This window comes from Lissotriton helveticus, chromosome 9 (assembly GCF_964261635.1).
Source record: "Lissotriton helveticus chromosome 9, aLisHel1.1, whole genome shotgun sequence".
NCBI lineage: Eukaryota > Metazoa > Chordata > Amphibia > Caudata > Salamandridae > Lissotriton > Lissotriton helveticus.
The window spans coordinates 399,094,178-399,109,701 of NC_136070.1; the positions used below are offsets into that span (position 1 = coordinate 399,094,178).

Consider the following 15,524-nt stretch of genomic DNA (forward strand, 5'->3'; position numbering starts at 1 on the left):
GAGAAACACTTATCTGTTCATGTCGAGTGGATGACAGTGCAACACTTCGGAGAGGAGTGGCGCCCTCCATACAAAGTGCATAGTCTTCAGATACTCAGATTCTGCACCGAAGAACCGGATTTCAATCCATCAGTATTTCGCCACTGTCAAGGAGGGCGTACCACGAAGAAGTCATTTGCTGAGACAATCAGTCAGTGTGAGGAGAAGGTGATCTAGATGTGTGGTCATCGGAGGTGCTCCTAGGAGAGCGGCGTTGGACAGATATAAGGAACTCTAAAACCTGGTGTGGATTGGTGAAAATGGAGTGTTTGCCATGGTAGGAAACCCGTAATTGCGCTGGGTACAGGAGTGCATACTTGGTCTGCGCTGAGCGTAGTTTTTGCTTGACTCCATGGAATTTTCAGCGCTTCCTCCACCGCAATTATTATTGGGATATTTGTAGAGCGCTGCGTTACGCACACCGGCGTGTCCACGCGCTAAAAGAGGGAGAGGCAGCGAGCAGGGTGCACAGCAGCAAAGCGGGCACTTATTTAGAGTAGAGGAATGTTTTCAGTTTTGCTCGGAACCTGGCTTCCTCCGGCTCCAAGCGCAGGTCCACTGGTAGTTTATTCCAGTTACTTGCCGCTAGGCATCTGAAGGACCTACCTCCCATGCGTGCTTTCTTAACTCTGGGGATCCTCAGCAGACCGCCCCCAGCGGATCTAAGCGCTCGTGTTGGATGATACACTTCGATCAGTTTATTCAGAGGGTCGGGCGCCCTGCCATTCAAGATTCGATGACAGGTGCAGAGGGCTTTATATTCCACTCTTCTCCTCACGGGGAGCCAGTGTAGCTTCTGGAGGGCCGCCTTGGAAGGCGCCCTTTTGGGCAGCCTGAGAATCAAGCGAGCTGCCGCATTCTGCAGCACTTGCAGGCGTGCCATGCTTTTTTCCGGAGCCCCCAGGTACAACAGGTTCCCGTAATCCAACCTAGCTGTCACTAGGGCATGAACCAGGGTTTGACGGGCACCGATCGGGAGTAAGTCTAGGACCTTTCTCAGTTGCTTCAGAATCCCAAAACAGACTCCTACCACCCGGTTGATCTGGGGGCCAAAAGTAAGACCCGCATCAAACCACACCCCCAGATTACGTGCCTCTTGACAGGGGGTTGGGGTTGGTCCAAGACAAGGTGGCCACCATGCCGACGACCAGGCAGACTGGGCTCTCCCCACCACCAGCACCTCTGTCTTGCTGCCATTAAGCTTCAAACAGTTGATAGCCATCCACTCGGCAAGATCTTTCATGCACGAGCGGAAGCCTTCGGCAGCAAGACAGGGCGCGTGCGATAGGGAGATCACCAGCTGCGTATCGTCGGCATATGAAACTAGTTGGAGACCATGACTCTCCACAATCGAGGCAACCGGCGCGACATACATATTAAAAAGGGTCGGGCTCAATGACGAACCCTGCGGCACGCCTTGGCCCAAGGGGACCCCCTTTGAATAGCAGTCTCCTTGCCTGACTCGAAAGCTTCTCCCCTTAAGGAAGTCCTGGATCCATCTCAGCGCGGTGCCAGAGATGCCACCTCTGTTCAGACACTGTAGCAAGATGTTATGAGCTACAGTGTCGAACGCCGCGCTGAGGTCCAACAGGATCAAGGCCATAGTTTGGCCTGCATCCACACCCTCCCTCAGATGTTCCGTAGCCATAAGGAGGGCAGACTCGGTGGAATGGCGTGGTCTGAAACCAAACTGCGTCGCATGAAGCAATCCCGTCTCTTCCACATGCTTCATGATTTGGGTATTGACCACCTTTTCTGCCACCTTGGACAGAAAAGGCAGGAGGGAGATGGGCCTCAGATTCTCTAATACCTCAAAGCCTAAATGGGGTTTCTTCCGAAGCGGGAGCACCACCGCCTGTTTCCACCCCTCAGGCAGCTTCCCCGAACCGAAGGAAATGTCCAGGACATGCCTCATATAAGGCTCCAGAACTTCAAGTCTGTCCGCCAGGCGTTTGGGTGACACTGGATCCCATGGGGACCCTGATTTGACAGAGCGACACACCACTACTAAATCCTCAAATGGGGGGGTGTGAAAGTTAGTAAGATGCCCTGCCGGCTCCGTGTCCCCAAATACTGCCTCGCAGTCAATCCCAGTCGGTGGATTCGGGAAAGTCGAGTAGATCTTTTCGACTTTAGTCGAAAAATATTCGGCAATTCGGTCACATGACTCCGTTGAGGAACTCTCCGGCTCAGTAGGTGAATTTACCGTGGTCAGAGACTTGTAAATACCGAAGAGTTCTTTGGCTGAATTCTCCGACCCCAAGATTTGTCCTGCATAGTAGGCTGCCTTAGACTTTTTAATCAGCCTATGGTGCAGGCGCCTTTTTTCCAAGAACAGCTCTCTAGCCTGATTGTCATAAGACACCCTCCAGACTTTTTCAGCTCGCCTGCAATCTGCCTTTGTTAACCTCAGCTCACCACTATACCATGGGGCTGATCGTTCTTTCCGGGCACCTGTGGATGTGCGGCAGAGTGGAGCTGTCTGGTCAAGCGCTTCAGTAATGCGCTGATTCAGGTTAGAGACCGCTGTTTCTATGTCTTCGCCACCAGGCTGACCACCCCTACTTAGAGCTTGGTTGAAATCCTCCACCGAGAATTTCGCCCACTTCCTCCTCAGATAGTTAAGGGGTACCTGACTGGCTTTATTGGATTTTAAGCTCTGTATGGAGAATGCCACCAAAAAGTGGTCTGTCCAAGGGATCGGCTCTATTCCTGACACCTCCACACCTCCCCAGTTAGCATAAACCGGGTCCAGAAGATGTCCCTGGCGGTGCGTGGGGTCCAATAGCTTCAGTTCCAGTTGAAGAGCTAGCATATCCCGACAGAAGTCCTTAACCCCTGTTTCCTCTGGGCAGTTTAAATGCAGGTTCAGGTCTCCTAATAGGAGAAATGTATCCCTGCGTAGGGTAGCCTCCATAAGGCTTTCTAGCAGGCTCTCTCTAAACTTTGTGCATGCCCCTGGCGGCCGATAAACCAGACAGCCTTTGATCGTCGTGCCCCCATTGATTTGAATAGTGAAAACACCCGCCTCACTCTCCACAATCAGCGTGCGCTCTAGACAACATCCCAAAGTGTTTCGAAAAATAATAGCAATCCCCCCTCCCACCCCCTCAGGCCTATCCTGCCTAACCCAAGAATAATTCTCCGGCGTGGCCTCGATAATGTCCGAGTCGGAAAACTGGTCTAACCAAGTTTCCGTAAGAAACAGTAGGTCGAACTTTTTATCAAGAATCAGCTCATAAACATCAAGTCTATGTTTGCGTAGTGACCTTACATTTAGGAGGCCACAGGCAAGTGCTTGCTCCGTGGTGTCCCGCAACAGAGTAGTAAAATGGTAACCGCAGTGAGGACATTTCCTTTTGTCACTCGTCATGCCATGCATACATAAGGAGGCAGTGCGAGGACGGAAGCCAAGGAGTTGATCCTTAGACCAGCGGATCTTACGACCAGGGGTTGTCGCCCTAGCCGGCTGTCGGCCGCGGACGGGCGCAGACGGGCTCGACTTTGGCGACACTTCGGCGCGCCTTCGTCGCGCCCGCTGCGCTCGTCCGCTGCGCTTCCGGAATGACCTCCTCCTTTTAAAGCCCTCAGCCCGTCTGCCTCACCGCGACTAGACCGCTAACCGGTCACTCGCAGGCGGAGGCGGAAGTGCCTGTCTCTCACCTCCACGCCCTCCGCTCAACGGTGCTAGCCACCCTGTCGGACCGAGGCGTGGAGGAGGGAAGACAAGACAGGCACCCCAATGCGTCTGGTGAGTCGGGGAGTCCGGGGGGGGATTCAAGAAGCCTCAGCCCACTAAGGGCTTGACTCCAGCGGAGACACCGCTAAAAGTGCAGCCGTTTTCCGTGCAAAAGTACAGTTTTTAAAATACAATATACAGTGCAGCACAGTCCATAAAAACACTACGTGCCCACAATTAAAATCACAGTAACAGCGCGCAAAGCAGCTGTGAGCCCTGCCACTGCTCACTCACCGCCACTCGTCCCACGCTGCTGGATTCCTTTTAAAGCCCTCAGCCCGTCTGCCTCGACGATGAAATCATGGAAGATGGGGAACTCCACGCTCTCATATCGTAGCATCTTATGATCACAGGCCAGCTTCAGCGCAGCATCCTGGTCTTAATAATTAAGGCGACGAGACACAATAGGTCGGGGTGTCCTCTCCACAATAATCTGCGCAGAGAACGGGTCATCCTCGCAGGCACCTGGCATTAGTCGTTCAACATACTCATCCATGCGGACCGTGTTGGTGCTTTCCGGTATACCTATTATTCGGATGTTGTTCCGGCGGCTGCGGATTTCGAGGACTTCATTCTTGGCAGCGATGACTTTAAGAAGGTTTTCCATTTGCGCCACAGGAAGCTGCAGCTGCGAAGTGGTATCCTCATTATCTGATATACGCCGCTCCTCTTCTTTGTTCTGCCCATCATGCTTGTCCACCTTCTGGACTAGGAAGTCCAATCGGCTGTTCATTGTGTCTATCTTCCCTGAAAGGTCAGTCAGGCTATGTTGCAGGGCGAGGAGCAGTATTTTAACCTCGTCCCCGGGGGGCGAAGCCTGCTCCTGCAATGCCTCTCCAACTGACTGGATCGAGTCCTCTGAGGCAGAGTGCATGGCAACTTTCTTGGCATCGAACACCAGTCTAGGCTGGCGGCTATCCGGCTTCCCCATTGCAGCAGCGGAAAAGTAGGGGCACAGGGGAGGAAGCTTCAGAATCTGTGATCTACTCCTCGGGGTGACCTCGTAACTCAGAGACGGGCAGGGAGTCTTGGCACTCTTGGATAGGGGGGCCTCAAAGCCAAATCAATACATGCGGGCAGGTCGTTCTTGATAGCTGTATTTTGGCACCCCCTGGGTTACCAGAGAACCCCTCTCACCAACAGATAAGGGACCCTACCTGAGCTAGGATGAGGGCCCATGCAGCGAGATCCAGGCAGCCCCCTCCGCTGGTACACTGAACAGTAGCACATCAGCGCCCACCCGGTAGCAGATGTCTTCCACAGCGGCGGATCCACACAGTTGGAATGCACAGTAGTGTGTAATTGGACGAGTGGTATGAGTGCCCCATAGACCACAATAGTCGACTGCTCACAGCACACGTTCAGCTCCCCATCATGGGTACAGCGCGGGGCGCCTCCATAGCAGTTGGATGGTCAATACACTATGCTGTATTAAGCCTCACAGCAGTGGGATAGTGGCAACAAGTAAAGTGGGTTGGTCTCGTTCCCTCTGAGGCGCAGTACGGCGCGTCAGGATGCAGGGGTGGTCTATGGAAATCAGGGCGCATTCCGTATGGCAAGCACAGCAGTCTCCGCACAATCTCGAAAGGCCACTAGCACCCAGTGTGAGCCTCCCGCAGCATCTAGTACAGGAGCATCGGAGCCGGGGATTGGAGCATTTTGGAGAGGGTTTCTGTCCCACGTCCCCCGGTCAGAAGAGCTCTTTAAGGCCCGGCAGGCCAACAGCCTCTCACTTTCCTCCGAGCGTGCCAGCCGCCGGGGGCCTGCCGATCACGAAGCTTGAGTGCCTCCCGCAGCAGGGCAGAGTTTCAGGCGTCAGACGGCGTCCATCCCGCTCCGCCCATCCGCCGGCCCTGGTGTCCACAGGGAGAGACATCCGCCCTCACAAAAGGCTCTGGAATTAGCGGGTGGGTAGGGGAGCAGTTTCCAGTGTCTGCAAACAGGATTAGCAGTCAGTGACAGAGGATAACTGCAGGATCATGCTGCCAAGCAGCCAGAGCCTCACTGGCGTGCGGCCATCTTGGTCGTGCGCCACCTAGCTTATAGCTTAAAATCTTATTACAATATCAGACCCTGTCGAGCCAGATTTACTAATCTGTCATGCAACACAGTGCAGCTAGGCAACTTGCTGCACTGCATGAAGGGGGAGATCACAAATGTACCATATCTAGAAAGAAATGGTGCACTTCTGCTCTCTGATAGCGCTGAAACACTTGAAGCTGCCTAACGCCAACACAAGCATTCTTGCACCATTGCCTGTTTTACCAGAAGAATTGTTTTTGTGTAGGAAGGGATACTTTCCTGCACAAAAAAAAATCCCTCAAGGCATTTTCCTTTTCCTATGTATGCTACAGAATGCATCACACATAGAAAGAGGAAATACAAGGAGAAAAAAAGTTTTGACTCCTCATTAAGCCATCCTCTGGGAGGCGTAGGGATTTCACATAATACCAGGTTTACAAACGTAGAATGAAAAGTAACACAAGGCAGCGTACCTCCCTGCTTTGTCTTCTATTTCTTTACAAAGCCACACAAGGCAGCGCAAATCGTTCCTTGTGTAGCTTTGTAAATATCCACTAGCCTTTTATGTGTCATTTCCAATTGGGAAAAGATAGAGATTTTTAGTTTGGTGTCCTGACTTATAATTTAGAATCACAACTTATGGTGAAGTTGGATTTGAAATTGTAAGTCTGGAAATGCCACTTTTAGAAAGCTGGCATTTACTTACTTGAATCATTCTGTGCCTCTGCCTGTTTCTGAATACACATCTGCATAGGGTGACAGCTGGACTTTGTGCATTCCCTCTAGAGAGTTACACGAAGGGAAAAGGGGTGCGACTTTTGCATACTGATGTTCCATCAGCAGCTTGATGGACCTTCCTGAGGTAGATCGGGAGGGCGGAGATGAAACTTGCACCTGAATTGTGTTGTGCTTATCCCTACACAAAGAGCTGCGTCTCCCCTGTTGTGAGTCTGGAGCCAGGGCAGGAAAGGCTGGGACCTTGTGATCTTCAAAGGCCTCTTTGATGTCACCCCCACTTCAGAGGCACATTTGGGCATAAGTACTGGATCCCTGACACCAGCAAATCAGAACATTGCTGGAACCAAGGACATTCTGCCTGGAAGGACTGCCACTTTGCTATGCGCATTGCTGTGTTGGCCTGCTGCCTGCTGTTTCTTGCCTGGAAGTGAGACGCTCTCTGAAGTCTCAGGATCACAAAAGACGTCTTGCAACTCTGCTAGTGCTGCTGAACTCTATCATCTGTGAGTCCTACCCTTGCCTGAGGTGCCCCTTCTAGTCCTGGTACAGTTGGCAGAACCAACCTCAGAGGTTGGATCTGCCGAGGTTCGATGATGCAAAGATGATCCAAAAATGCTGCTAGTAGGTTTGACTCCAACGCAGCACCGACCCCTCGCCAATGACTGCGAGGCTTGACTCTGACGCATTGATCCAACTGCTTGAATCGGAACAAACACAGTAGGTCCTCGATGCTGGCGCTTGCGCCGTACAAAGCACTTGTTCAGCGGGCCCTGTGTGGGTCCTGTAGCCGACTTGCCTTCCATCGCGATCGGCCTGAACTTTGGACTTACGCTGGTCTAGTGCGATCTCAAGTAACCGCGTGATCTCAAGTAACCTTTTAGCACCTCAGACTTCTTAGCACTGGTTTTGGATATAATCTTTAAATAAATCATATCTGAACTTCTACTGGTTGGATTTTTGTCATTTTGGTCTTGTTTTGCTCAGGTAAATATTCTCTATTTTTCTAAACTGTGGAGTCTTCTTGGGATGTTTTCACTGTGTTACGGTAATTTAAGTGTTGCACAAATAATTTACAAATTGCCTCTTAAGCTAAGCCTGACTGTTCAGTGCCAAACTACCAGAGGGTGCACTCAGACTAATTCATGTTAGTTATCTGACTTACCCTGACTAGAGCTGTGGCTCCTGCTTGGACAGAGTGTATACTCTGCCAACCAGAAACCTCAATTTCTAACACTCAGCATACTGAATTTATTTTATTTCCTTTTTAAGTGTCATAAAATATACCATTTATTGGTATTTGTACTATTTTGACACTACCTAACTCAGCTTACAAGTTACAGACTAACTACAGACATATACATTTCTTGAGTTACTTGCCAGATTTACTAATATATCACAAATGCATACCACAGGAGTATAACACTCATAGTAATCAGACAAAATGTAATATTCCAAGATTGTTGCTCCATTCAAATAGACCGGATTTTTCGCTATAAAAAGTTCATGCGATTTCATCTGCTCAGTGCAACTTGTGATGCTTATTACAAAGATTAGTGTTACTTTCAAATCAGTTATTTCAATTTTTGTCAGTGTTTCTACCAATAATTTTGTTCACAATCAATCCAGATACTGACATATGTTGACCATAGATCTCCCGGGCTCTATATCAAGGGGGTTGCGTCATTTTTGCAACACACAACATGGTGCATGCGTGAGGCAGCCTCTAAATGTGATATATCAAGTAATGAAAGGACACTTTGCATGGCCCTGAGTGGCTTGATAAATCAAGAGTAACACAATGTAGCGGAAATCACTGCATTCTGTTACTATGCCCAGGGAAGGCGTTCCATGGGCGTTGCTTGGATGTTCCAACACAACTTCCAAGGACGCATTCCCAAATTTACAAATGCTGGTAGACCTGGGAATGCGCCAAAATGCTATGCCTTCCCATGGGAGGAATAAGAAGAAGAAATATCTTTATTTTTTCTTGTTACTTCCTCTTTCTATCTGTGCTGCATTCTGCTCCTAAGTGAGGCAGAACCTACCACTCTAGTCAGGGCAAGTAGGCTACACACTAAAGATCACTCGTGTTCATGCCTTGATAGCTTAACAGCTTGGCAAGAGCAGTCAAGCTTATCCCAGAGCCAATGCATAAATTGCTTACGCAACAAACTCACACCAGTAACACAATAAATACACCACAAACGAGATTCCACACACTATTATATAAAATTATATAGTATATTTTGTATATAATCATAGACCAAAATGACCTAATCATAAAAACTATAATGCAGATCTGAAGTAATAACTGTTCTCCAGAACAGCACAAGAATCAAAACAATATCTTTTAGAACCTTCAGACATGAAATGCAATAGGTTAGGAACATAAAGCATGAATCATGAATACAGTGCATACAAGGCGAATCCAAAACAATATACATTAACCATCAGGGCATGATATGCAACATTCATCACTAAATATCACTAGCAGTGTATGGATCATAAGAAATCACCATAGGAGCATAGAAGACAGTATACCTTCCCCCCTACTACATATTATGCTGTCATTTAGGGATTCCCTGTATGGTACAGGAGCCTCTTCACTCCTTCTACTGATGTTAGGGTAGTTTGTAACATAAACAGGATCGGGACCTCTGTTGAGGGTTTTACCCCATATAAATAAGGCCCCCAGAGCCATCTGGCCTTCATGGTCGATGCAGAGCAGGGCTTACTTCGGCACTGTGACGCTGGTCGCACACTGGGGATGATTGTAGTCAACACAAGGCGTGGCTTGTGGACTCTGCACACCACTAGGCAGCACAATTCACGAGCGGGGTAGGCCGGTCCCATCGGCTCAGCAGTAATGCTCCTCACTGCCAGAGCACAGCGCAGCAAAGTAGGCACAACTCAGTTCCGGCTTCTACTTAAAAAGCCACTTCCTCCTGACTCTGTGGCTAAGCGATGAACTCTGATGTGTTGAGGCAAATAACCACAACAATCCTCAGGCCTCTCAGAGTGCTGATCATGCGCTAGGCTGGTCAGAAATGCAGCGCTCAGCACATGCCCACTCTGGGACAAAGGGGCCATCCACAGCATTCCCCGAGCGCTGAGTGGAAGGACACAGGGCATGCCCCAGAGCGGAGCCAAGTTGCATAATGTGGTATCCTCCAGGACCCTAGGCTTCCCATATGAGCTGGGGTGGGGGAAGCAGCCAACCAGCTCCTGGAGAACAACTAGGGGTCACTAAAGCAGAACAAATGCAGACAGACAAGCACAAGGGTCCTTGTAGAAATGTGACAGTTCTCAGCCCCAGCAGCCAGCAGGTCAGCACTACAGAGCAATTTAAGTCCAATGGTGGTTCCTCCTATCAGTCCTCTGGCAATGTGCAGCATGTAGAGCTAGCATCGTGTGGTTATTAGTCCCACACAGTGTCTAAAAACATGGGCCCAGAGCCCCTGTACCTATACTCAAAATGTCTATGATCTGGGCAGTGGTGGTTCCTCTGTACTGGTGGAGCAGCCTCCCCCCACAGCTTTTAAGCAGTGCAAATAACAGAAGCATAAAATGATATAACTTTTAGTTATTATCATTTTATGTTTCTGTGCTGCTTTGTGGGCAGGCAGGAGGGTGGAGCTGCTCTGCTCTCGGAGCAGAGTAGAGGAGGAATGGTTTGCCCACTCCTATGTGCACATGACTGTGTGTCCGGCCTCCTGGGACTGGCCAAACAGTCATGTGCACTTTCCCTGTTCTGCAGCCTGTGTGGAGAACATGCCCAGGCCCCCATTCCCCGGCTGAGCAACGAACCACGACGCTCAGACAAATCACAATGCTGCACTGCAGCATTGAGATTGGTCAGGGGATCTGGCTGTGCTTCCTGTTCCTGAAGCCCAACGGAGGAGAGCAGGAACAGAGACGCGGGACCCGGCGGCAAGGTAAGTGTTTATTTTTATTTTTACATTGCGCCAACCCCCCCACCTCCACCCGCATGCACCTTGCCACCTGTGAGCCATGCTGGCCTCCACTGGATCTGGGGGACCTTCAAAAGAAACCTTAGAAGTGCACAACACCCCCTTTCAACTCAGCCCTGGCTCAAGCGTACAGTAGGAGGTAAACAAGACCTTTCGTTGAGGTCAGGACATGGCCTATACAAATGTAAGTGCACCCCGCCTCCCTCTCTCCCAGCCCAGGAAGTCCATTCAGTATGCAGATGAATGCAGAATCCACCCTGTTACACCCAACCCTCCTTTTGTGATGGCTGTCTGGAAAGTATGCACAAAGTGTAGCTGTCAACCAGGCCCAGACGTGGATTGGAGTCAGGCTGCAAAGCACATAGTCATAAGCACGGCACTCCTTTCAGACCGGGATTTAACACTAAAGTACCTACGAGGGAATTCACTATGCTAGCCTATAAGAGAAGTAGGCCTCACAGCAGTTTAAAACCAAATAGGCTGTTTGTTACTACCAGGACTTGCAACATAATCAAGGTGGATGCTCTACCTTTTATCTACACAGTCCCTGCCCATAGGGCTACCTAGGGCCTACCATAGGGTGACCTATATGTAGTAAAATGGGAGTTTAAGACTTGACAAGTAACTTTAAATACAAGGTCAAAGTGGCTGTAAACTGTAAATGCAGTGCCTGCCTTGGCAGACCAAAGGCAGGTTTGAAAGGCTACTTCTGTAGGTGGCACAAGCAGTGCTGCAGGCCCACTAGGATCAATTAATTTACAGTACCTCAGTGTATGAGATACCACTATACAAGGGACTTACAAGTAAATTAAATAGTCCAAACAGGTGTAAACAAATCATACCATGCTTGAAAGAAGAGAGACAATTCACTTTAGCACTGATTAGCAGTGGTAAAGTACTCAGAGTCCTAATGTCAACAAAAAGAGGGTCAGAAAAATACAGGAGGAAAGCAAAATGTTTGGGGATAGCCCTTCAAAAAGGGCCAGTTCCATCAGTCTTGTATTAGATTAACTGTTACAATCTACAAAATAATTAACAAGAATTGTGATTTAACAAAAAATATTTATTTTCTCTATATCCCTAAATTGTCAACGATCCTCATAGGTAATCATTCTTATATTTTTCAATAGGCCTTACTATACATACTTTCCGTTTTCTCTGGGGCCACGTTCCTGCATCGGACAGATATTTGCCCAGGTAAGAAACTAAAAAAATATATTTTACCGCACTCTAAATGTAATCTAAAGTCCTGCAACAATGTAGTCTATTCTGGAAAGTTGTGCGTACACTTGTGTCACTCTGCTAAGAAATGCAGAAATCTGTTACATTTTTCATAATTAACATTTTCTGACGAGAATTTCGTCATGCTGGTGCTCAATTTAGAGTCCCTCATATAAGGGAGTCAGCTTTTTAGCACGTGCTAAAGGGGTATACTCAGCTAAGGAAGTACAGAGGGGCAACTGGCAGAGTGGAAGCCAGTGAGAACATCAGGGGCCTCATCATAAAAGATTTTACTTGTGCTATTTCATGTGTTTTGTGGTAAGTTAAAGGTAGTGCTTGTTGCAAACATCTTTCACCACCTTATTATGGAAGCAGGTTTGTGAAGGTGGTAATGAGTGACAAAAATGTGTTTGCACATTTGTTGTGTGGCATTTTGCTGTGGTGGTGATGGGTTCTGTTGTTGTTTGTACTGCTATGTTTATTGCAGCATTATTAAAATGTGCTGTTGTGTGCTATTGTGATTGGGATGTTGCGTTTTATTTTGACGTTTTTGTTGTGGTGTGTCTTGTTGTATTGTTATGTTGCTATGTCGTGCTGTCAAGGCCGAACTAGGAACCGAAACCGGCTGTGGCAAACTGCTCAACCGTCCCCCCCCTGGTGTGAGGGATGTGCAGCCGAGCAGTTTGAGAGGGCCGGTTTCGGCCGATTTTGTTACAGGGGGCCAATATTGCCGATGCCCGGTAACAAAAATGGCCCCCCAGGGGCCCAAAACTGCCCCCCACCCTAGCAGCCCACCGGGGAAACGCCCAGTGCCCGCTACAGCCAGTCCAGCCCTGCGTGCTGTTCACTTTAGATAAAGTAAAGTAAAGTAAAGTCCACATTTGTAAAGCGCACAATCACCCGTAAGGGTCTCTAGGCGCTGGGGGCCGTCGGGAAGATTAAGCGAGCTATTGCCCAGAGTCACATGGTGCTGGGCTAACCTGCCGCCGGAGCCGGGGATCGAACCGTGGTCCCCAGATTCCAGCGTCAGTCGCCCTGGCCGCGGCGCCACACCTCTCCCCGATACGTCAATAAATACTGCTACATTTCCAACCAAGAGCAGTACATTGTTTTTAGGTTCCGGTGACAAGCAACGATTTGCCACTGTTTTATATGGTAAAAATACCACAGTTCCTGCTATTTAGATACCAGTCACCCCAAAACTGAGGCAGAGATTGAGTGTTATCTTAGCGCCCCTAGTGCTCATTTTATGTAATACGGCCAGGTCTCCTTTACCCTGCTCTGCATTCTTGAAAAGGTCAGTAATTCTTCGAGATAGCTGGCAGACTAATGCATACCATAGGACTGGCATAGAGCAACCTAATTTTCCTGTCGGGCACGTCTATTGTGTATTCTTTTCATAGAGATATGCTGTTATTTTCCTAAGTAGGACATGCCCCTATTTGCAATTAAATGCATAATTATAAAGGAGATTTCCTTTTTTGAATTGCGGTTATTTAATTTGTGCCACCTACATTTATATATTAACCTGTCATTTCACTATAACCTTTAATGCACCTACAAAAATGTCAATTGTGTTGTCTGATATGTTAATCAAACATGTTTAAAAAAAATAAGTGGCTTAAGAACCCAGAGTCACAAATCTTTAAAATTCCATATCATAGAGGCCCAGATTGCAATAAAAACATTATTATTTGGTCACCTTCCCGTGTAGTTTATTACATGGATGAATACAGCATCTATATTGAGCAGCGGGCACAGAAAGTCAAGGACAATGCAATGAGAAAACAGAGAGAAATTCCTATTAACTTGAATGAAAGACTGAAGAAGCGCCAAGAAAGTGATGAATTAATCACAAATATCCAGCATTAAACTATTGTGGCTGCGAGCAGAGTGATACTTTTCAATATTATTTGAATACGTTTTAACGTGGTAGATTTAGACTGTTAGTTAAACTCGTGTTATTCAACATGAATACATAAAAACACATTTTCTACAGGTTGTTGATTTTGGTGTATTTAGATAATTTAAAATGAAGCACAATTGTAAATCCGGGTCTCATATATATTCACTTTTCATTTGTTAATCTCTGCTTCGTGTCTTTTGTTCCCCAAGATGGAGGCCAAAGTGGTGATGGCAAAGCTTTTGCAGAGATTTGAGTTCGAACTGGTCCCAGGACAGAGCTTCAAGATTATGGACACAGGCTCACTTAGGCCACATGATGGTGTGATCTGCAGAATAACACCCAGAACAAATACAAAGGGTTCCAAGTGATTGACATGTTTTGTGTTTGTTTTTCTATGTGTCCAGTTAAACGTTTGCATTCTAGTTTCTAATCGACAAATAATTTTTTTGACCAGTAGAAATGTGCCTGCCACACTGAGGTGAACTTCTTTGTGGGGCTTCGATGATTGCAGTTTACTCAGTGAAGAATAAAACGTAATTCTCTGTTTAAATCTCACTTATCTTTGTGGCTGTCAAGTAACCTCTAACTGTTGAACCGGCCTACTGAAAGGGTCATTTGTTAAGTGTGTCTGCAACAAAATGTCAGATAGAGGAAGTGGCACCAACTAGCTTGTCACCCTTGCCCTGCCCCATGACATAAATGTTCTCCTTTTTGGTAGTGAGCGGCTAGAGGAATGGAAACAAGTGGAATCAGGCGACAAGAGCCTCTTTAGCCCTTATTTACTTTCTGTTCCTGTCACCAGCATCATGACCCTTGGGAGCAGTGGTAGCAAATGCAGTGCCAGGAACAGCTAAGCATCTACCAGCTACTGACACTGGCCACTCCTCTTTGATGTCAACATAAGTTGACCATGTGAATAAGGAAGTAAGTAAGTAATGTGTATTCATGTCTTAGTTAATTAAAACCATACAGCCAAGAAGAAATAAATACACACATTGCTTGCATCAGTTAGCATTACACATCTCTAATAAATCTTTATAAAGATCATGATTTGATCATAGATAAAAACAATATAAAAGAAATCCAATCTGTCCATTTTTTAATCAAGGGCTATTTCCAAACTTACATTTAATCTTTTATGTAATGCGGGATATCTAGATGGCATCTTATCGATTGGTCAGCTCTGAGTTTCATGTAAAACTATGATTGGACATAATATCTAGGCAATAGATCAGTCCTTGTGATGTTGGAAGGGCCTTGCAGGTATGTAGTCCAGGGTTGGCAGACCACCCAACCTATATTGAGTGAGATTTTGTTTAACAGGTTTTTACATGCAAACACTAAAAGTAAGTTGCGAACCCCCAAGTCATAATTTTTTAAAACCGTACAGACATGCATGCAAAGAGCCAACTTTTTTTGTCTGCCATTTGCGACTTCTGATGCACTACTTTAGTAATTAACTTTTTTAAAGATTGTTGTGTAGTTCCTATATAACCTATGCAGGATCTGTGGGTTTGGATAACATAAACTGTGGGATCGGTGGCAGACTGAATCCATGCACCCCCACCGGGTATGTTGGCCTTTCTGTATCAGCTAGCTCACAGTGCCACTAGAATCTCCTCTTATCAGGGAGAGAATAGTTCTTGGCAACCTCAGAACATGACAACCCTGACCCTCAGAATCGTGGAAACAATATACTACCTTTCACTCAGTCACTCATGCTCACTTAGTTTGTCTCTGAGATACACAGAATAAACATACAGAGTGTTTGTCAATAAGACTTTATTGAACAGTTGTTATTCTAGTGTAGAATAGATGAACTGCAACAACCATTGGACAGTACCTGAGATATATGATTAGAAGTACTATGAAAGTAAAAATTGTGCAG

The 15,524-nt window shown here is 47.3% G+C and overlaps 1 protein-coding gene across 2 annotated transcripts in view; it reads left to right on the forward strand.

Annotated features, from left to right (window-relative positions):
- LOC144781361 (cholesterol 24-hydroxylase-like) overlaps window positions 1-14,191 on the forward strand; it is a 321,568-nt gene extending 307,377 nt beyond the window's left edge. For both annotated transcript variants that reach the window (XM_078660152.1, XM_078660151.1), the window contains exons 14-15: window positions 11,640-11,706; window positions 13,846-14,191. In XM_078660152.1, the coding sequence (XP_078516278.1) occupies window positions 11,640-11,706; window positions 13,846-14,004 (226 nt within the window). In that variant the 3' untranslated portion in view covers window positions 14,005-14,191. The remainder of the gene's footprint in view (window positions 1-11,639; window positions 11,707-13,845) is intronic.
- The last annotated feature ends 1,333 nt before the right edge of the window (window positions 14,192-15,524 follow it).